We start from the raw sequence: 19,356 nt of genomic DNA, 5'->3' as shown, positions 1-19,356 counted from the left end.
TTGTATTGTATATAATTATAAGCATGCACATTACCTGTTCAAAAGAATATCTTTCTAGTGATTTTTCCCCTTCTTCATTAAAAAGACCACCCACTAAATACAAAAAGTTATTCAAAACTGCAACACCCATGTAGTTGTAGCGAGGTGGAGCACTCAGTGCTGCTAGATCTCTCCACTCCCCAGTTACAGGATTGTATGAGAGAAGTTCATGAAAGGGGTTATAAGAGTCCATACGTCCACTAACAATGTAAATAAGACCTTGATTTTCTACTATACCCATTCTGTAAAAAAAAAAAAAAAGGATAGGCACTTATATTTTCTCATTATTATCAGTAGTTCACACTATCAGTCAGTAAATCCAATTTGAAAATTGTTATTGTACTTACTTGGATCTACCTTCTGGCATATTTGACTCTAATAATGTCCACTCATCTGCAATAGGGTCATATCTTTCAATACTTTTTTCGATGACCAATCCCGTCCAACCACCGAAGGCATAGAGAAAACCTCCATGAGCGCATAATCCAAAATCAGACCGTGGGATCACCATAGAAGATATTCCAGTCCAATAATCTTCCTGTGGATCATAAACTTCGCCATCTGCCCAAATCTGACTGTCCTCTCCACTCCCTCCAACAACGAAAATTTTCCCATTTAAGACTGCTATTCCTGGTGAACTTCTCACAATTTTCATAGGGCAAACTTTCTGCCATTTCTGCCTAAAGATATCAAAACATTCGACACTTTTAAATGTAAACCCATCTGATATATAGAGTTCTTTCATGAATCCACCTATGAGATAAATTTTCTTTCGAGTACAAATTCTTGGCTGGACAGAAAAGGCTGCTTCCTTTTTAGCCAAGTTTGTCTGCTTTTTAAGGTTAACCTTCAATTTAATATCAGCGGAGCACTCATTAATTGCTTTTTTTATTAGTTTACTTGAAATTAAAGGCAATTTCAGTCGTTTTAAAATGTCAAAATTCCAACAACAATATCTATTATTTATATCTTGTGCTTGTGTAATCCATCTGATAGCAGCAGAGAATACCTGCAATAAATAATAGAAAGATAAATTCGGGTTAATAATCTTGTAAATAAAAGTCAATTGAAAGTTGTACATATTAAATAAAAAAAAAATATTTACATTTTACCTGAAACTCAGAGTCAATATGAAGATACTCTGAATCCAAAAAATACAGCAGAATTTCTTTCGGAATCTCAAGAAATTCTTGCTCCATTGTCACTTCTACGAAATTGGAGAAGATGAAGTCCCGGGAAGAATGCAGCAACCTTACTAAATTATGGGCCTCAGCAAACCTGTTTTTAAAAAAAAAAAAAAAAATTACGTATAGGACAGATAAAAATACATATTATATAAACAGTTGGAAAATAATTAACTATTATTATTATACTGCACGTACCGGTAAATTCCCAAAGCATTAGATGGATGAAGTTCGCTCTTGAGAAAGTCTATACAAACAAGTACAGCACGTGATATCATCAACATGTTCGCAGCCGCAATTAACTCCTGTGCATTTTCCACTGTTATCTCGATGTTTCCTAAAGTTTTTGACAAAAAAAGAAAAAAAAAATTCATTTATTCATTTGCAACAAAATAAAATTTTTACATATAGATAGCAGCATAGCACTATGAAAACTTAAAATATTTTCCCTTACCAGTATATATGAAGTCGACGAGCAGTCGTAATATATTGGGTTTCATGAACTTCATTTCTATTGACTGTGTTGTTTTCTCAGCAAATTCACACGTAAACATGGTCTTAAAATATTTGCTTCCAGCTGACAGTATTACACGGTGAGCCTGTGGAATAAAATGTAATCCCATCAGATTACATAAAAGTGAGAGAATTATGGACGGACAGACAACAAAATTAAACCACTGCTAGGAAGCAAGCCGCCCAAATCAAACCACTGCTAGGAAGCAAGCCGCCCAAATCAAATCACTGCTTGGAAACATTGATTCTCTCGTGAGAAGAAAGTTGGATAAGTAACTCTTTATTTGTGTCGGAGAAGAAGGGAAGTTGGGGGAACAGGGAAATTTCTTCTACTGTACTGGATATACTTTGTTAACCATGTTCCACTGACTTCTCCTAAACGGATGGTGAGTGTGGGCAGTGTAGTTAAGTTTCCCTCCCCCTATATGTGTGTAAATGGTGAGTGAGTGATGGAGGGCGGGCAGAGAAAGATATATAGGTAGGAGGTAAATGTTTCTTCACTTACAGATAAATGTTTCACTTACTCACCTTCACAACTGATCCATCAGCTAATAATATTTCTACATCACATAATTCTTGTGACTGCCAGAGGAAATGTATGTAGTCTAGCAGGTAGTTCGGATAAGATTTACATTCCTCTTCCTCCTCCTTCTCCTGCTCCTCTTTCTCCTTGTGATGAGAGAGCTCCACATGTGCAGCCGCCATCTTCAGATACTAATGTAATACTAACCAGTTGTCAGTTTTGTTTTTAGTTGTGTGGTGATATCTGGTAATACCCGTGGTGGTGGTGGTGGTGGTGGTGCTTCCGTTGCTTCTTCAAACAATAACAAAACTAAACTACAGCCAGCAGCCTCTTTCTTTCAGTATGTTGGGGTAATTTAATAATATGTAATATTTGTGTGTTAAGTTAGTTGAGTGTCCATTAAAACTGGGGCCCATTAAGACTAAGGGCCCATTAAGATTAGAGGCCCCATTAACCCTGGGGCCCATTAAAGAAGACCTGGATAAAAAAAAGCAAAAAAATATACACTTTTTTACTCATCATACCGTTCCTCAGGGGTGTACAGTTTCTTCATTTGTTATCCTTAGGATCAAAATACTCCCTCTACATGACAATTTTTTACTTCTTTTTCACTATAGTTAAGCATAAGTCACATGACAAGGAAGCAAAGTTTTGCTGTAACGTATGTGATAAGCAACGTTAGACAGCTTTGGTCAGTTCTTTATTACTTTAAAATTTCATATTAGGTAAGTTAAAAAGATAGAAAGCAAGCTTTTTTTATTTTAAATGGATTAAATATGAAGATAATGTCAGTCTTGAGGAAGGTTTCTCTTCAAGCCCCCTGCTCCTTTGTCACTTCCACGAAATTGGTCAAGATGAAGTCCCGTGAAGAATGCAGCAACGATACTAAATTATGGGCCTCAGCAAACCTGTTCCCCCAACAAAAAGAAAAAAAATGGGATTTAGTTCAAATTCTGCATTGTATACGTACATATACAAATAAAAAACATCAAAACAAGAAAATAATATTAATTATTATACTGTACGTACCTGTAAATTCTTAAAGCATTGGATGGATGAAGTTCTCTCCTGAGAAAGTTTGTACAAATACGTACAACCTGGGGTATTCCTATCATGTTTGCAGTCACAATTAACTCCTGTATGTTTTCCTTTGTTATCTCGATTGTTCCGAAATTATCCTCACCAGTATATATAAATTCTATGAGCAGTTTAAATAGATTAAATTTGTGATCCACACGTGTCGCCGCCATTCTCAAATACTAATGTAACACTAACCACACAACCCACCAGTGTTTTTTGTAAATAGTGGTAGTGGTGATATCTGGTAATTTTAACAGAGAGGGGGAGGTAAGAGGTGGTGGTGGTGATGCTTCCGTCCTCACCTCCAAACAGTAGCAAAACTAAACTACAGCAGCCTGGGATAGGTAGTAAAAACTATACATTAATTTAAGTTTTTATTTTGTTCCGAAATTATCCTCACCAGTATATATAAATTTATGAGCAGTTTAAATAGATTAAATTTAGATCCACACGTACGCCATTCTCAAATACTAATGTAACACTAACCACACAACCCACCAGTGTTTTTTGTAAATAGTGGTAGTGGTGATATCTGGTAATTTTAACAGAGAAGGGGAGGTAAGAGGTGGTGGTGGTGATGCTTCCGTCCTCACCTCCAAATGTATATCGTCAGGTAGTTAGGATAAGATTTACATTCCTCCTCCTCGTGATGAGAAAGCTCCACCACACATGCAGCTTCAGATACTAATTATAAGGATACTTTCAAATTTCATGTTAGGTAAGTTAAATTAAAAGATAGAAAGCAAACCTTTTTAAATGGATTAAATATGAAGATAATATCAGTCTTGAGGAAGGTTTAGGGAGTCAAATTAAGACTGCTCTAGAATAAGACCGGCCCTCAGGGAGTGATGTACAGTTCATCCACTTATTATTCTTAGGGTCGAAATATTCCACATTAGCGACAGATACCTAAAAAAAAAGTTAGAAGGTTAAAATTGTAATATAATTCATTCCATATAATTAATTCATTTCATTCTTCCATTGCCATTCTCCCTTTCTTACCAATCTATTAAGGTTATTTTGACGGTGACCTCCTATGACATATAACAGAGAATTTGTGGCAACAACTGCTGGGATACTTCGATCAAAATTCATTGATGAACACTTAAACCATTTGTTCTGTGGAAGGAAAAGAAGGGAGGGGAGGTTATACAATTTTTACTCCCTCTTTTCATTACACTACATACAGTATTACAAAAATTCTTCTTCAATATACTTAAATCATTATTGTTGTCTTGGGAAAGAGAAAAGAAGGGAGTTATACAATTTTCACTACTGTAATTCAAATTGTATTGTATATAATAATAAGCATACATATTACCTGTTCAAAAGAATATCTTTCTAGTGATTTTTCCGCTTCTTCATTAAAAAGAAGGCCACCCACTAAATACAAAAAGTTATTCAAAACTGCAACACCCATGTAGTTGTAGCGAGGTGGAGCACGTCCTGCTAGTGCTCTCCACTCCCCAGTTACAGGATTGTATGAGAGAAGATCATGCATGGGGTTGTAAAAGTCCATATATCCACTAACAATATAAATAAGACCTTGATGTTCTACTATACCCATGCTGTAAAAAGAAAAAAAGTATAGGCACTGTTATATTTTCTCATTATTATCAGTGTTCATACTATTAGTCAGTAAATCCAATTTGAAAATTGTTATCATACTTACTTGGATCTACCTTCTGGCATATTTGACTCTAATAATCTCCACTCATCTGTAATAGGGTCATATCTTTCAATACTTTTTTCCATAACCGATCCCATCCAACCACCGAAGGCATAGAGATAACCTCCATGAGCGCATAATCCAAAATTACACCGTGGGATCACCATAGAAGATATTCCAGTCCAATAATCTTCCTGTGGATTATAAACTTCGCCATCCGTCAAAATCTGACTCTCCTTTCCAATCCCTCCAACAACGAAAATTTTTCTATGTAAGACTGCTATTCCTGGTGAATTTCTCACAATTTTCATGGGGCAAACTTTCTGCCATATCTGCCTAAAGATATCAAAACATTCGACACTTTTTTTAAATTTATTTTGGTAATAGTTTTCTTTCTTTAATCCACCTATGACATAAATTTTCTTTCGAGTACAAATTCTTGGCTGGACATATAAGGCTGCCCTTTTGGCCGCCAAGTTTGTCTGCTGTTTAAGGTTAACCTTAAATCTAATATCAGAGGAGCATTCATTAATTAATTTTTCTATTAGTTTACTTGAAATTAAAGATAATTTCATTCGTTTTAAAATGTCAAAATACCAACAACCATATCTATTAGTTCTTCGTGTAATCCATCTAATAGCAGCAGAGAATACCTGCAATAAATAATAGAGAAAGTTAATTTTGATAGTTGGGGATTAAAACTTTATTATATAAAGTCAGTTGAAAGTTTGTAATATTAAATAAAAAAAATTATTTTACCTGAAACTCAGAGTCAATATGAAGATACTCTGACTCAAGAAAATACAGTAGAATTTCTTTCGGAATCTCAAGAAATTCTTCCTCCATTGTCACTTCTACGAAATTGGAAAAGATGAAATCCCGCGAAGAATGCAGCAACCTTACTAAATAATGGGCCTTAGCAAACCTGTTTAAAAAAAAAACAATATGGAATTAGTTACGTCGTATTATATAAATAGTTTGAAAATAATTAATTATTATACTGCACATACCGGTAAATTCCCATAGCATTAGATGAATGAAGTTCACTCTTAAGAAAGTCTGTACAAAACCGTACAGCACGGGACATCATCAGCATGTTCGCAGCCGCAATTAACTCCTGTGCATTTTCCACTGTTATCTTCATTTTTCCTAAAGTATTAAAAAAAAGTTTTTTATTCATAATGTATTTCGTTTTAATTTAAATATAAGTATAGCAGCATTATGAAAACTTAAAATGTTTCCCCTTACCAGTATATATGAAGTGGACGAGCAGTTGTAATATATTGGGTTTCATAGACTTCATTTCTATTGACTGTGTTGTTTTCTCAGCAAATCCACACGTAAACATTGTCTTAAAATAATCGCTTCCTCCTGACAGTATTCCACGGTGAGCCTGTGAAATAAAATGTAATCCATCAGTTTTTGTTTTTTAAGATTTGGGTGATGGAGGGCAGAGAAAGATATATCACTCACTCACCTTCATAATTGATCCATCAGCTAATAATATTTCTACATCACATAACTGTTGTAACTGCCAGAGGAAATGTATGCAGTCTTGCAGGTAGTTAGGATAAGATTTACACTCCTCCTCCTCCTCCTCCTCGTAATGAGAGATCTCCACATGTGCAGCCGCCATCTTCAGATACTAATGTAATACTAACCAGTTGTCAGTTTTGTTTTTAGTAGTGGTGTGGTGATATCTGGTAATACCCGTGGTGATGGTGGTGGTGGTGGTGGTAGTGGTGGTGGTTGTGGTGGTGATTCTTCTGTTGCTTCTTCAAACAGTAACAACTATAAACTACAGCCAGCAACAGAAGTATTTTATTTTTTTATTTTAAGTGTGTGTGTTGAAGAAGGAATCTCAAGAAATTCTTGCTCCATTGTCACTTCTACGAAATTGGAGAAGATGAAGTCCCGGGAAGAATGCAGCAACCTTACTAAATTATGGGCCTCAGCAAACCTGTTTTTAAAAAAAAAAAAAAAAATTACGTATAGGACAGATAAAAATACATATTATATAAACAGTTGGAAAATAATTAACTATTATTATTATACTGCACGTACCGGTAAATTCCCAAAGCATTAGATGGATGAAGTTCGCTCTTGAGAAAGTCTATACAAACAAGTACAGCACGTGATATCATCAACATGTTCGCAGCCGCAATTAACTCCTGTGCATTTTCCACTGTTATCTCGATGTTTCCTAAAGTTTTTGACAAAAAAAGAAAAAAAAAATTCATTTATTCATTTGCAACAAAATAAAATTTTTACATATAGATAGCAGCATAGCACTATGAAAACTTAAAATATTTTCCCTTACCAGTATATATGAAGTCGACGAGCAGTCGTAATATATTGGGTTTCATGAACTTCATTTCTATTGACTGTGTTGTTTTCTCAGCAAATTCACACGTAAACATGGTCTTAAAATATTTGCTTCCAGCTGACAGTATTACACGGTGAGCCTGTGGAATAAAATGTAATCCCATCAGATTACATAAAAGTGAGAGAATTATGGACGGACAGACAACAAAATTAAACCACTGCTAGGAAGCAAGCCGCCCAAATCAAACCACTGCTAGGAAGCAAGCCGCCCAAATCAAATCACTGCTTGGAAACATTGATTCTCTCGTGAGAAGAAAGTTGGATAAGTAACTCTTTATTTGTGTCGGAGAAGAAGGGAAGTTGGGGGAACAGGGAAATTTCTTCTACTGTACTGGATATACTTTGTTAACCATGTTCCACTGACTTCTCCTAAACGGATGGTGAGTGTGGGCAGTGTAGTTAAGTTTCCCTCCCCCTATATGTGTGTAAATGGTGAGTGAGTGATGGAGGGCGGGCAGAGAAAGATATATAGGTAGGAGGTAAATGTTTCTTCACTTACAGATAAATGTTTCACTTACTCACCTTCATAACTGATCCATCAGCTAATAATATTTCTACATCACATAATTCTTGTGACTGCCAGAGGAAATGTATGTAGTCTAGCAGGTAGTTCGGATAAGATTTACATTCCTCTTCCTCCTCCTTCTCCTGCTCCTCTTTCTCCTTGTGATGAGAGAGCTCCACATGTGCAGCCGCCATCTTCAGATACTAATGTAATACTAACCAGTTGTCAGTTTTGTTTTTAGTTATGTGGTGATATCTGGTAATACCCGTGGTGGTGGTGGTGGTGGTGGTGGTGCTTCCGTTGCTTCTTCAAACAATAACAAAACTAAACTACAGCCAGCAGCCTCTTTCTTTCAGTATGTTGGGGTAATTTAATATGTAATATTTGTGTGTTAAGTTAGTTGAGTGTCCATTAAAACTGGGACCCATTAAGACTAAGGGCCCATTAAGATTAGAGGCCCCATTAACCCTGGGGCCCATTAAAGAAGACCTGGATAAAAAAAAGCAAAAAAATATACACTTTTTTACTCATCATACCGTTCCTCAGGGGTGTACAGTTTCTTCATTTGTTATCCTTAGGATCAAAATACTCCCTCTACATGACAATTTTTTACTTCTTTTTCACTATAGTTAAGCATAAGTCACATGACAAGGAAGCAAAGTTTTGCTGTAACGTATGTGATAAGCAACGTTAGACAGCTTTGGTCAGTTCTTTATTACTTTAAAATTTCATATTAGGTAAGTTAAAAAGATAGAAAGCAAGCTTTTTTTTATTTTAAATGGATTAAATATGAAGATAATGTCAGTCTTGAGGAAGGTTTCTCTTCAAGCCCCCTGCTCCTTTGTCACTTCCACGAAATTGGTCAAGATGAAGTCCCGTGAAGAATGCAGCAACGATACTAAATTATGGGCCTCAGCAAACCTGTTCCCCCAACAAAAAGAAAAAAAATGGGATTTAGTTCAAATTCTGCATTGTATACGTACATATACAAATAAAAAACATCAAAACAAGAAAATAATATTAATTATTATACTGTACGTACCTGTAAATTCTTAAAGCATTGGATGGATGAAGTTCTCTCCTGAGAAAGTTTGTACAAATACGTACAACCTGGGGTATTCCTATCATGTTTGCAGTCACAATTAACTCCTGTATGTTTTCCTTTGTTATCTCGATTGTTCCGAAATTATCCTCACCAGTATATATAAATTCTATGAGCAGTTTAAATAGATTAAATTTGTGATCCACACGTGTCGCCGCCATTCTCAAATACTAATGTAACACTAACCACACAACCCACCAGTGTTTTTTGTAAATAGTGGTAGTGGTGATATCTGGTAATTTTAACAGAGAGGGGGAGGTAAGAGGTGGTGGTGGTGATGCTTCCGTCCTCACCTCCAAACAGTAGCAAAACTAAACTACAGCAGCCTGGGATAGGTAGTAAAAACTATACATTAATTTAAGTTTTTATTTTGTTCCGAAATTATCCTCACCAGTATATATAAATTCTATGAGCAGTTTAAATAGATTAAATTTGTGATCCACACGTGTCGCCGCCATTCTCAAATACTAATGTAACACTAACCACACAACCCACCAGTGTTTTTTGTAAATAGTGGTAGTGGTGATATCTGGTAATTTTAACAGAGAAGGGGAGGTAAGAGGTGGTGGTGGTGATGCTTCCGTCCTCACCTCCAAATGTATATCGTCAGGTAGTTAGGATAAGATTTACATTCCTCCTCCTCGTGATGAGAAAGCTCCACCACACATGCAGCTTCAGATACTAATTATAAGGATACTTTCAAATTTCATGTTAGGTAAGTTAAATTAAAAGATAGAAAGCAAACCTTTTTAAATGGATTAAATATGAAGATAATATCAGTCTTGAGGAAGGTTTAGGGAGTCAAATTAAGACTGCTCTAGAATAAGACCGGCCCTCAGGGAGTGATGTACAGTTCATCCACTTATTATTCTTAGGGTCGAAATATTCCACATTAGCGACAGATACCTAAAAAAAAAGTTAGAAGGTTAAAATTGTAATATAATTCATTCCATATAATTAATTCATTTCATTCTTCCATTGCCATTCTCCCTTTCTTACCAATCTATTAAGGTTATTTTGACGGTGACCTCCTATGACATATAACAGAGAATTTGTGGCAACAACTGCTGGGATACTTCGATCAAAATTCATTGATGAACACTTAAACCATTTGTTCTGTGGAAGGAAAAGAAGGGAGGGGAGGTTATACAATTTTTACTCCCTCTTTTCATTACACTACATACAGTATTACAAAAATTCTTCTTCAATATACTTAAATCATTATTGTTGTCTTGGGAAAGAGAAAAGAAGGGAGTTATACAATTTTTACTCCCTTTTCACTACTGTAATTCAAATTGTATTGTATATAATAATAAGCATACATATTACCTGTTCAAAAGAATATCTTTCTAGTGATTTTTCCGCTTCTTCATTAAAAAGAAGGCCACCCACTAAATACAAAAAGTTATTCAAAACTGCAACACCCATGTAGTTGTAGCGAGGTGGAGCACGTCCTGCTAGTGCTCTCCACTCCCCAGTTACAGGATTGTATGAGAGAAGATCATGCATGGGGTTGTAAAAGTCCATATATCCACTAACAATATAAATAAGACCTTGATGTTCTACTATACCCATGCTGTAAAAAGAAAAAAAGTATAGGCACTGTTATATTTTCTCATTATTATCAGTGTTCATACTATTAGTCAGTAAATCCAATTTGAAAATTGTTATTATACTTACTTGGATCTACCTTCTGGCATATTTGACTCTAATAATCTCCACTCATCTGTAATAGGGTCATATCTTTCAATACTTTTTTCCATAACCGATCCCATCCAACCACCGAAGGCATAGAGATAACCTCCATGAGCGCATAATCCAAAATTACACCGTGGGATCACCATAGAAGATATTCCAGTCCAATAATCTTCCTGTGGATTATAAACTTCGCCATCCGTCAAAATCTGACTCTCCTTTCCAATCCCTCCAACAACGAAAATTTTTCTATGTAAGACTGCTATTCCTGGTGAATTTCTCACAATTTTCATGGGGCAAACTTTCTGCCATATCTGCCTAAAGATATCAAAACATTCGACACTTTTTTTAAATTTATTTTGGTAATAGTTTTCTTTCTTTAATCCACCTATGACATAAATTTTCTTTCGAGTACAAATTCTTGGCTGGACATATAAGGCTGCCCTTTTGGCCGCCAAGTTTGTCTGCTGTTTAAGGTTAACCTTAAATCTAATATCAGAGGAGCATTCATTAATTAATTTTTCTATTAGTTTACTTGAAATTAAAGATAATTTCATTCGTTTTAAAATGTCAAAATACCAACAACCATATCTATTAGTTCTTCGTGTAATCCATCTAATAGCAGCAGAGAATACCTGCAATAAATAATAGAGAAAGTTAATTTTGATAGTTGGGGATTAAAACTTTATTATATAAAGTCAGTTGAAAGTTTGTAATATTAAATAAAAAAAATTATTTTACCTGAAACTCAGAGTCAATATGAAGATACTCTGACTCAAGAAAATACAGTAGAATTTCTTTCGGAATCTCAAGAAATTCTTCCTCCATTGTCACTTCTACGAAATTGGAAAAGATGAAATCCCGCGAAGAATGCAGCAACCTTACTAAATAATGGGCCTTAGCAAACCTGTTTAAAAAAAAAACAATATGGAATTAGTTACGTCGTATTATATAAATAGTTTGAAAATAATTAATTATTATACTGCACATACCGGTAAATTCCCATAGCATTAGATGAATGAAGTTCACTCTTAAGAAAGTCTGTACAAAACCGTACAGCACGGGACATCATCAGCATGTTCGCAGCCGCAATTAACTCCTGTGCATTTTCCACTGTTATCTTCATTTTTCCTAAAGTATTAAAAAAAAGTTTTTTATTCATAATGTATTTCGTTTTAATTTAAATATAAGTATAGCAGCATTATGAAAACTTAAAATGTTTCCCCTTACCAGTATATATGAAGTGGACGAGCAGTTGTAATATATTGGGTTTCATAGACTTCATTTCTATTGACTGTGTTGTTTTCTCAGCAAATCCACACGTAAACATTGTCTTAAAATAATCGCTTCCTCCTGACAGTATTCCACGGTGAGCCTGTGAAATAAAATGTAATCCATCAGTTTTTGTTTTTTAAGATTTGGGTGATGGAGGGCAGAGAAAGATATATCACTCACTCACCTTCATAATTGATCCATCAGCTAATAATATTTCTACATCACATAACTGTTGTAACTGCCAGAGGAAATGTATGCAGTCTTGCAGGTAGTTAGGATAAGATTTACACTCCTCCTCCTCCTCCTCCTCGTAATGAGAGATCTCCACACGTGCAGCCGCCATCTTCAGATACTAATGTAATACTAACCAGTTGTCAGTTTTGTTTTTAGTGGTGGTGTGGTGATATCTGGTAATACCCGTGGTGATGGTGGTGGTGGTGGTGGTAGTGGTGGTGGTTGTGGTGGTGATTCTTCTGTTGCTTCTTCAAACAGTAACAACTATAAACTACAGCCAGCAACAGAAGTATTTTATTTTTTTATTTTAAGTGTGTGTGTTGAAGAAGGAATCTCAAGAAATTCTTGCTCCATTGTCACTTCTACGAAATTGGAGAAGATGAAGTCCCGGGAAGAATGCAGCAACCTTACTAAATTATGGGCCTCAGCAAACCTGTTTTTAAAAAAAAAATAAATTTATTTCGTATAGGACAGATAAAAATACATATTATATAAACAGTTGGAAAATAATTAACTATTATTATTATACTGCACGTACCGGTAAATTCCCAAAGCATTAGATGGATGAAGTTCGCTCTTGAGAAAGTCTATACAAACAAGTACAGCACGTGATATCATCAACATGTTCGCAGCCGCAATTAACTCCTGTGCATTTTCCACTGTTATCTCGATGTTTCCTAAAGTTTTTGACAAAAAAAGAAAAAAAAAATTCATTTATTCATTTGCAACAAAATAAAATTTTTACATATAGATAGCAGCATAGCACTATGAAAACTTAAAATATTTTCCCTTACCAGTATATATGAAGTCGACGAGCAGTCGTAATATATTGGGTTTCATGAACTTCATTTCTATTGACTGTGTTGTTTTCTCAGCAAATTCACACGTAAACATGGTCTTAAAATATTTGCTTCCAGCTGACAGTATTACACGGTGAGCCTGTGGAATAAAATGTAATCCCATCAGATTACATAAAAGTGAGAGAATTATGGACGGACAGACAACAAAATTAAACCACTGCTAGGAAGCAAGCCGCCCAAATCAAACCACTGCTAGGAAGCAAGCCGCCCAAATCAAATCACTGCTTGGAAACATTGATTCTCTCGTGAGAAGAAAGTTGGATAAGTAACTCTTTATTTGTGTCGGAGAAGAAGGGAAGTTGGGGGAACAGGGAAATTTCTTCTACTGTACTGGATATACTTTGTTAACCATGTTCCACTGACTTCTCCTAAACGGATGGTGAGTGTGGGCAGTGTAGTTAAGTTTCCCTCCCCCTATATGTGTGTAAATGGTGAGTGAGTGATGGAGGGCGGGCAGAGAAAGATATATAGGTAGGAGGTAAATGTTTCTTCACTTACAGATAAATGTTTCACTTACTCACCTTCATAACTGATCCATCAGCTAATAATATTTCTACATCACATAATTCTTGTGACTGCCAGAGGAAATGTATGTAGTCTAGCAGGTAGTTCGGATAAGATTTACATTCCTCTTCCTCCTCCTTCTCCTGCTCCTCTTTCTCCTTGTGATGAGAGAGCTCCACATGTGCAGCCGCCATCTTCAGATACTAATGTAATACTAACCAGTTGTCAGTTTTGTTTTTAGTTATGTGGTGATATCTGGTAATACCCGTGGTGGTGGTGGTGGTGGTGGTGGTGCTTCCGTTGCTTCTTCAAACAATAACAAAACTAAACTACAGCCAGCAGCCTCTTTCTTTCAGTATGTTGGGGTAATTTAATATGTAATATTTGTGTGTTAAGTTAGTTGAGTGTCCATTAAAACTGGGACCCATTAAGACTAAGGGCCCATTAAGATTAGAGGCCCCATTAACCCTGGGGCCCATTAAAGAAGACCTGGATAAAAAAAAGCAAAAAAATATACACTTTTTTACTCATCATACCGTTCCTCAGGGGTGTACAGTTTCTTCATTTGTTATCCTTAGGATCAAAATACTCCCTCTACATGACAATTTTTTACTTCTTTTTCACTATAGTTAAGCATAAGTCACATGACAAGGAAGCAAAGTTTTGCTGTAACGTATGTGATAAGCAACGTTAGACAGCTTTGGTCAGTTCTTTATTACTTTAAAATTTCATATTAGGTAAGTTAAAAAGATAGAAAGCAAGCTTTTTTTATTTTAAATGGATTAAATATGAAGATAATGTCAGTCTTGAGGAAGGTTTCTTCAAGCCCCCTGCTCCTTTGTCACTTCCACGAAATTGGTCAAGATGAAGTCCCGTAATGCAGCAACGATACTAAATTATGGGCCTCAGCAAACCTGTTCCCCCAACAAAAAGAAAAAAAATGGGATTTAGTTCAAATTCTGCATTGTATACGTACATATACAAATAAAAAACATCAAAACAAGAAAATAATATTAATTATTATACTGTACGTACCTGTAAATTCTTAAAGCATTGGATGGATGAAGTTCTCTCCTGAGAAAGTTTGTACAAATACGTACAACCTGGGGTATTCCTATCATGTTTGCAGTCACAATTAACTCCTGTATGTTTTCCTTTGTTATCTCGATTGTTCCGAAATTATCCTCACCAGTATATATAAATTCTATGAGCAGTTTAAATAGATTAAATTTGTGATCCACACGTGTCGCCGCCATTCTCAAATACTAATGTAACACTAACCACACAACCCACCAGTGTTTTTTGTAAATAGTGGTAGTGGTGATATCTGGTAATTTTAACAGAGAGGGGGAGGTAAGAGGTGGTGGTGGTGATGCTTCCGTCCTCACCTCCAAACAGTAGCAAAACTAAACTACAGCAGCCTGGGATAGGTAGTAAAAACTATACATTAATTTAAGTTTTTATTTTGTTCCGAAATTATCCTCACCAGTATATATAAATTCTATGAGCAGTTTAAATAGATTAAATTTGTGATCCACACGTGTCGCCGCCATTCTCAAATACTAATGTAACACTAACCACACAACCCACCAGTGTTTTTTGTAAATAGTGGTAGTGGTGATATCTGGTAATTTTAACAGAGAAGGGGAGGTAAGAGGTGGTGGTGGTGATGCTTCCGTCCTCACCTCCAAATGTATATCGTCAGGTAGTTAGGATAAGATTTACATTCCTCCTCCTCGTGATGAGAAAGCTCCACCACACATGCAGCTTCAGATACTAATTATAAGGATACTTTCAAATTTCATGTTAGGTAAGTTAAATTAAAAGATAGAAAGCAAACCTTTTTAAATGGATTAAATATGAAGATAATATCAGTCTTGAGGAAGGTTTAGGGAGTCAAATTAAGACTGCTCTAGAATAAGACCGGCCCTCAGGGAGTGATGTACAGTTCATCCACTTATTATTCTTAGGGTCGAAATATTCCACATTAGCGACAGATACCTAAAAAAAAAGTTAGAAGGTTAAAATTGTAATATAATTCATTCCATATAATTAATTCATTTCATTCTTCCATTGCCATTCTCCCTTTCTTACCAATCTATTAAGGTTATTTTGACGGTGACCTCCTATGACATATAACAGAGAATTTGTGGCAACAACTGCTGGGATACTTCGATCAAAATTCATTGATGAACACTTAAACCATTTGTTCTGTGGAAGGAAAAGGAGGGAGGGGAGGTTATACAATTTTTACTCCCTCTTTTCATTACACTACATACAGTATTACAAAAATTCTTCTTCAATATACTTAAATCATTATTGTTGTCTTGGGAAAGAGAAAAGAAGGGAGTTATACAATTTTCACTACTGTAATTCAAATTGTATTGTATATAATAATAAGCATACATATTACCTGTTCAAAAGAATATCTTTCTAGTGATTTTTCCGCTTCTTCATTAAAAAGAAGGCCACCCACTAAATACAAAAAGTTATTCAAAACTGCAACACCCATGTAGTTGTAGCGAGGTGGAGCACGTCCTGCTAGTGCTCTCCACTCCCCAGTTACAGGATTGTATGAGAGAAGATCATGCATGGGGTTGTAAAAGTCCATATATCCACTAACAATATAAATAAGACCTTGATGTTCTACTATACCCATGCTGTAAAAAGAAAAAAAGTATAGGCACTGTTATATTTTCTCATTATTATCAGTGTTCATACTATTAGTCAGTAAATCCAATTTGAAAATTGTTATCATACTTACTTGGATCTACCTTCTGGCATATTTGACTCTAATAATCTCCACTCATCTGTAATAGGGTCATATCTTTCAATACTTTTTTCCATAACCGATCCCATCCAACCACCGAAGGCATAGAGATAACCTCCATGAGCGCATAATCCAAAATTACACCGTGGGATCACCATAGAAGATATTCCAGTCCAATAATCTTCCTGTGGATTATAAACTTCGCCATCCGTCAAAATCTGACTCTCCTTTCCAATCCCTCCAACAACGAAAATTTTTCTATGTAAGACTGCTATTCCTGGTGAATTTCTCACAATTTTCATGGGGCAAACTTTCTGCCATATCTGCCTAAAGATATCAAAACATTCGACACTTTTTTTAAATTTATTTTGGTAATAGTTTTCTTTCTTTAATCCACCTATGACATAAATTTTCTTTCGAGTACAAATTCTTGGCTGGACATATAAGGCTGCCCTTTTGGCATAAGTTTATCTACTGTTTAAAAGTTAACCTTAAATCTAATATCAGAGGAAGCATTCATTAATTAATTTTCTATTAGTTTACTTGAAATTAAAAGATAATTTCATTCGTTTTAAAAATGTCAAAATACCAACAACATATCTATTAGTTCTTAAATTTGTAATCATCTAATAGCAGCAGAGAATACCTGCAATAAATAATAGAGAAAGTTAATTTTGATAGTTTTTGGTTAAAACTTTTGTAAATAAAGTCAGTTGAAAGTTTGTAATATTAAATAAAAAAAATTATTTTACCTGAAACTCATAGTCAATATGAAGATACTCTGACTCAAGAAAATACAGTAGAATTTCTTTCGGAATCTCAAGAAATTCTTCCTCCATTGTCACTTCTACGAAATTGGAAAAGATGAAATCCCGCGAAGAATGCAGCAACCTTACTAAATAATGGGCCTTAGCAAACCTGTTTAAAAAAAACCAATAAGGAATTAGTTACGTCGTGTTATATAAATAGTTTGAAAATAATTAATTATTATACTGCACATACCGGTAAATTCCCCAAGCATTAGATGGATGAAGTTCACTCTTAAGAAAGTCTGTACAAAAACGTACAGCACGGGACATCATCAGCATGTTCGCAGCCGCAATTAACTCCTGTGCATTTTCCACTGTTATCTTCATGTTTCCTAAAGTATTAAAAAAAAGTTTTTTATTCATAATGTATTTCGTTTTAATTTAAATATAAGTATAGCAGCATTATGAAAACTTAAAATGTTTTCCCTTACCAGTATATATGAAGTGGACGAGCAGTTGTAATATATTGGGTTTCATAGACTTCATTTCTATTGACTGTGTTGTTTTCTCAGCAAATCCACACGTAAACATTGTCTTAAAATAATCGCTTCCTCCTGACAGTATTCCACGGTGAGCCTGTGAAATAAAATGTAATCCATCAGTTTTTGTTTTTTAAGATTTGGGTGATGGAGGGCAGAGAAAGATATATCACTCACTCACCTTCATAATTGATCCATCAGCTAATAATATTTCTACATCACATAACTGTTGTAACTGCCAGAGGAAATGTATGCAGTCTTGCAGGTAGTTAGGATAAGATTTACACTCCTCCTCCTCCTCCTCCTGTGTGAGATCTCATATGCAGCCGCATACCAGATACTAATACCAATACTAACCAGTTGTCTAGTTTTGTTTTTAGTAGTGAATTGTGGTACGATATCTGGTAATACCCGTGGTGTTATGGTGGTGGTGGTGGTGGTAGTGGTAGTGGTTGGCATTGTTGATTCTTCTGTTTATTTTCTTCAAACAGTAACAACTATAAACTACAGCCAACAACAGTATTTCTTTTATTTTAAATGTGTGTGTTGAAGAAGGAATCTCAAGAAATTCTTGCTCCATTGTCACTTCTACGAAATTGGAGAAGATGAAGTCCCGGGAAGAATGCAGCAACCTTACTAAATTATGGGCCTCAGCAAACCTGTTTTTAAAAAAAAAAAAAAAAAATTACGTATAGGACAGATAAAAATACATATTATATAAACAGTTGGAAAATAATTAACTATTATTATTATACTGCACGTACCGGTAAATTCCCAAAGCATTAGATGGATGAAGTTCGCTCTTGAGAAAGTCTATACAAACAAGTACAGCACGTGATATCATCAACATGTTCGCAGCCGCAATTAACTCCCGTGCATTTTCCACTGTTATCTCGATGTTTCCTAAAGTTTTTGACAAAAAAAGAAAAAAAAAATTCATTTATTAATTTGCAACAAAATAAAAATTTTACATATAGATAGCAGTATAGCACTATGAAAACTTAAAATATTTTCCCTTACCAGTATATATGAAGTCGACGAGCAGTTGTAATATATTGGGTTTCATAAACTTCATTTCTATTGACTGTTTTGTTTTCTCAGCAAATTCACACGTAAACATTGTCTTAAAATATTCGCTTCCCGCTGACAGTATTACACGGTGAGCCTGTGGAATAAAATGTAATCCTATCAGATTACATAAAAGTGAGAGAATTATAGACGGACAGACAACAAAATTAAACCACTGCTAGGAAGCAAGCCGCCCAAATCAAACCACTGCTAGGAAGCAAGCCGCCAAAATAAAATCACTTCTTGGAAACATTGATTCTCTCGTGCGAAAAAAGTTGGATAAGCAACTCTTTATTTGTGTCGGAGAAGAAGGGAAGTTGGGGGAACAGTTTATTTGTGTCGGAGAAGAAGGGAAGTTGGGGGAACAGGGAAATTTCTTCTACTGTACTGGATATACTTTGTTAACCATGTTCCACTGACTTCTCCTAAACGGACGGTGAGTATGGGCAGTGTAGTTAAGTTTCCCTCCCCCTATATGTGTGTAAATGGTGAGTGGTAATGGAGGGCAGGCAGAGAAAGATATGTAGGTAGGAGGTAAATGTTTCTTCACTTACAGATAAATGTTTCACTTACTCACCTTCACAACTGATCCATCAGCTAATAATATTTCTACATCACATAACTCTTGTGACTGCCAGAGGAAATGTATGTAGTCTAGCAGG

General features: G+C 35.3%; 1 protein-coding gene across 1 annotated transcript; it reads right to left on the bottom strand.

Moving 5' to 3' along the window:
* Positions 1-4,660: 4,660 nt before the first annotated feature.
* Positions 4,661-18,791, bottom strand: LOC121876052 (actin-binding protein IPP-like; the record flags this gene model as incomplete). The annotated part of the gene is made up of 7 exons (XM_042380933.1): positions 4,661-4,907; positions 5,606-5,661; positions 10,330-10,576; positions 11,275-11,330; positions 15,982-16,228; positions 17,341-17,479; positions 18,647-18,791. Coding segments are annotated over 7 exons (1,137 nt in total), but the record flags the coding sequence as incomplete, so codon positions are not given.
* Positions 18,792-19,356: the final 565 nt, after the last annotated feature.

This window comes from Homarus americanus, unplaced genomic scaffold, assembly GCF_018991925.1.
Source record: "Homarus americanus isolate GMGI-L3 unplaced genomic scaffold, GMGI_Hamer_2.0 scaffold32630, whole genome shotgun sequence".
Taxonomy (NCBI): Eukaryota; Metazoa; Arthropoda; class Malacostraca; order Decapoda; family Nephropidae; genus Homarus; species Homarus americanus.
This window is presented reverse-complemented; position numbering and strand designations above follow the sequence as displayed.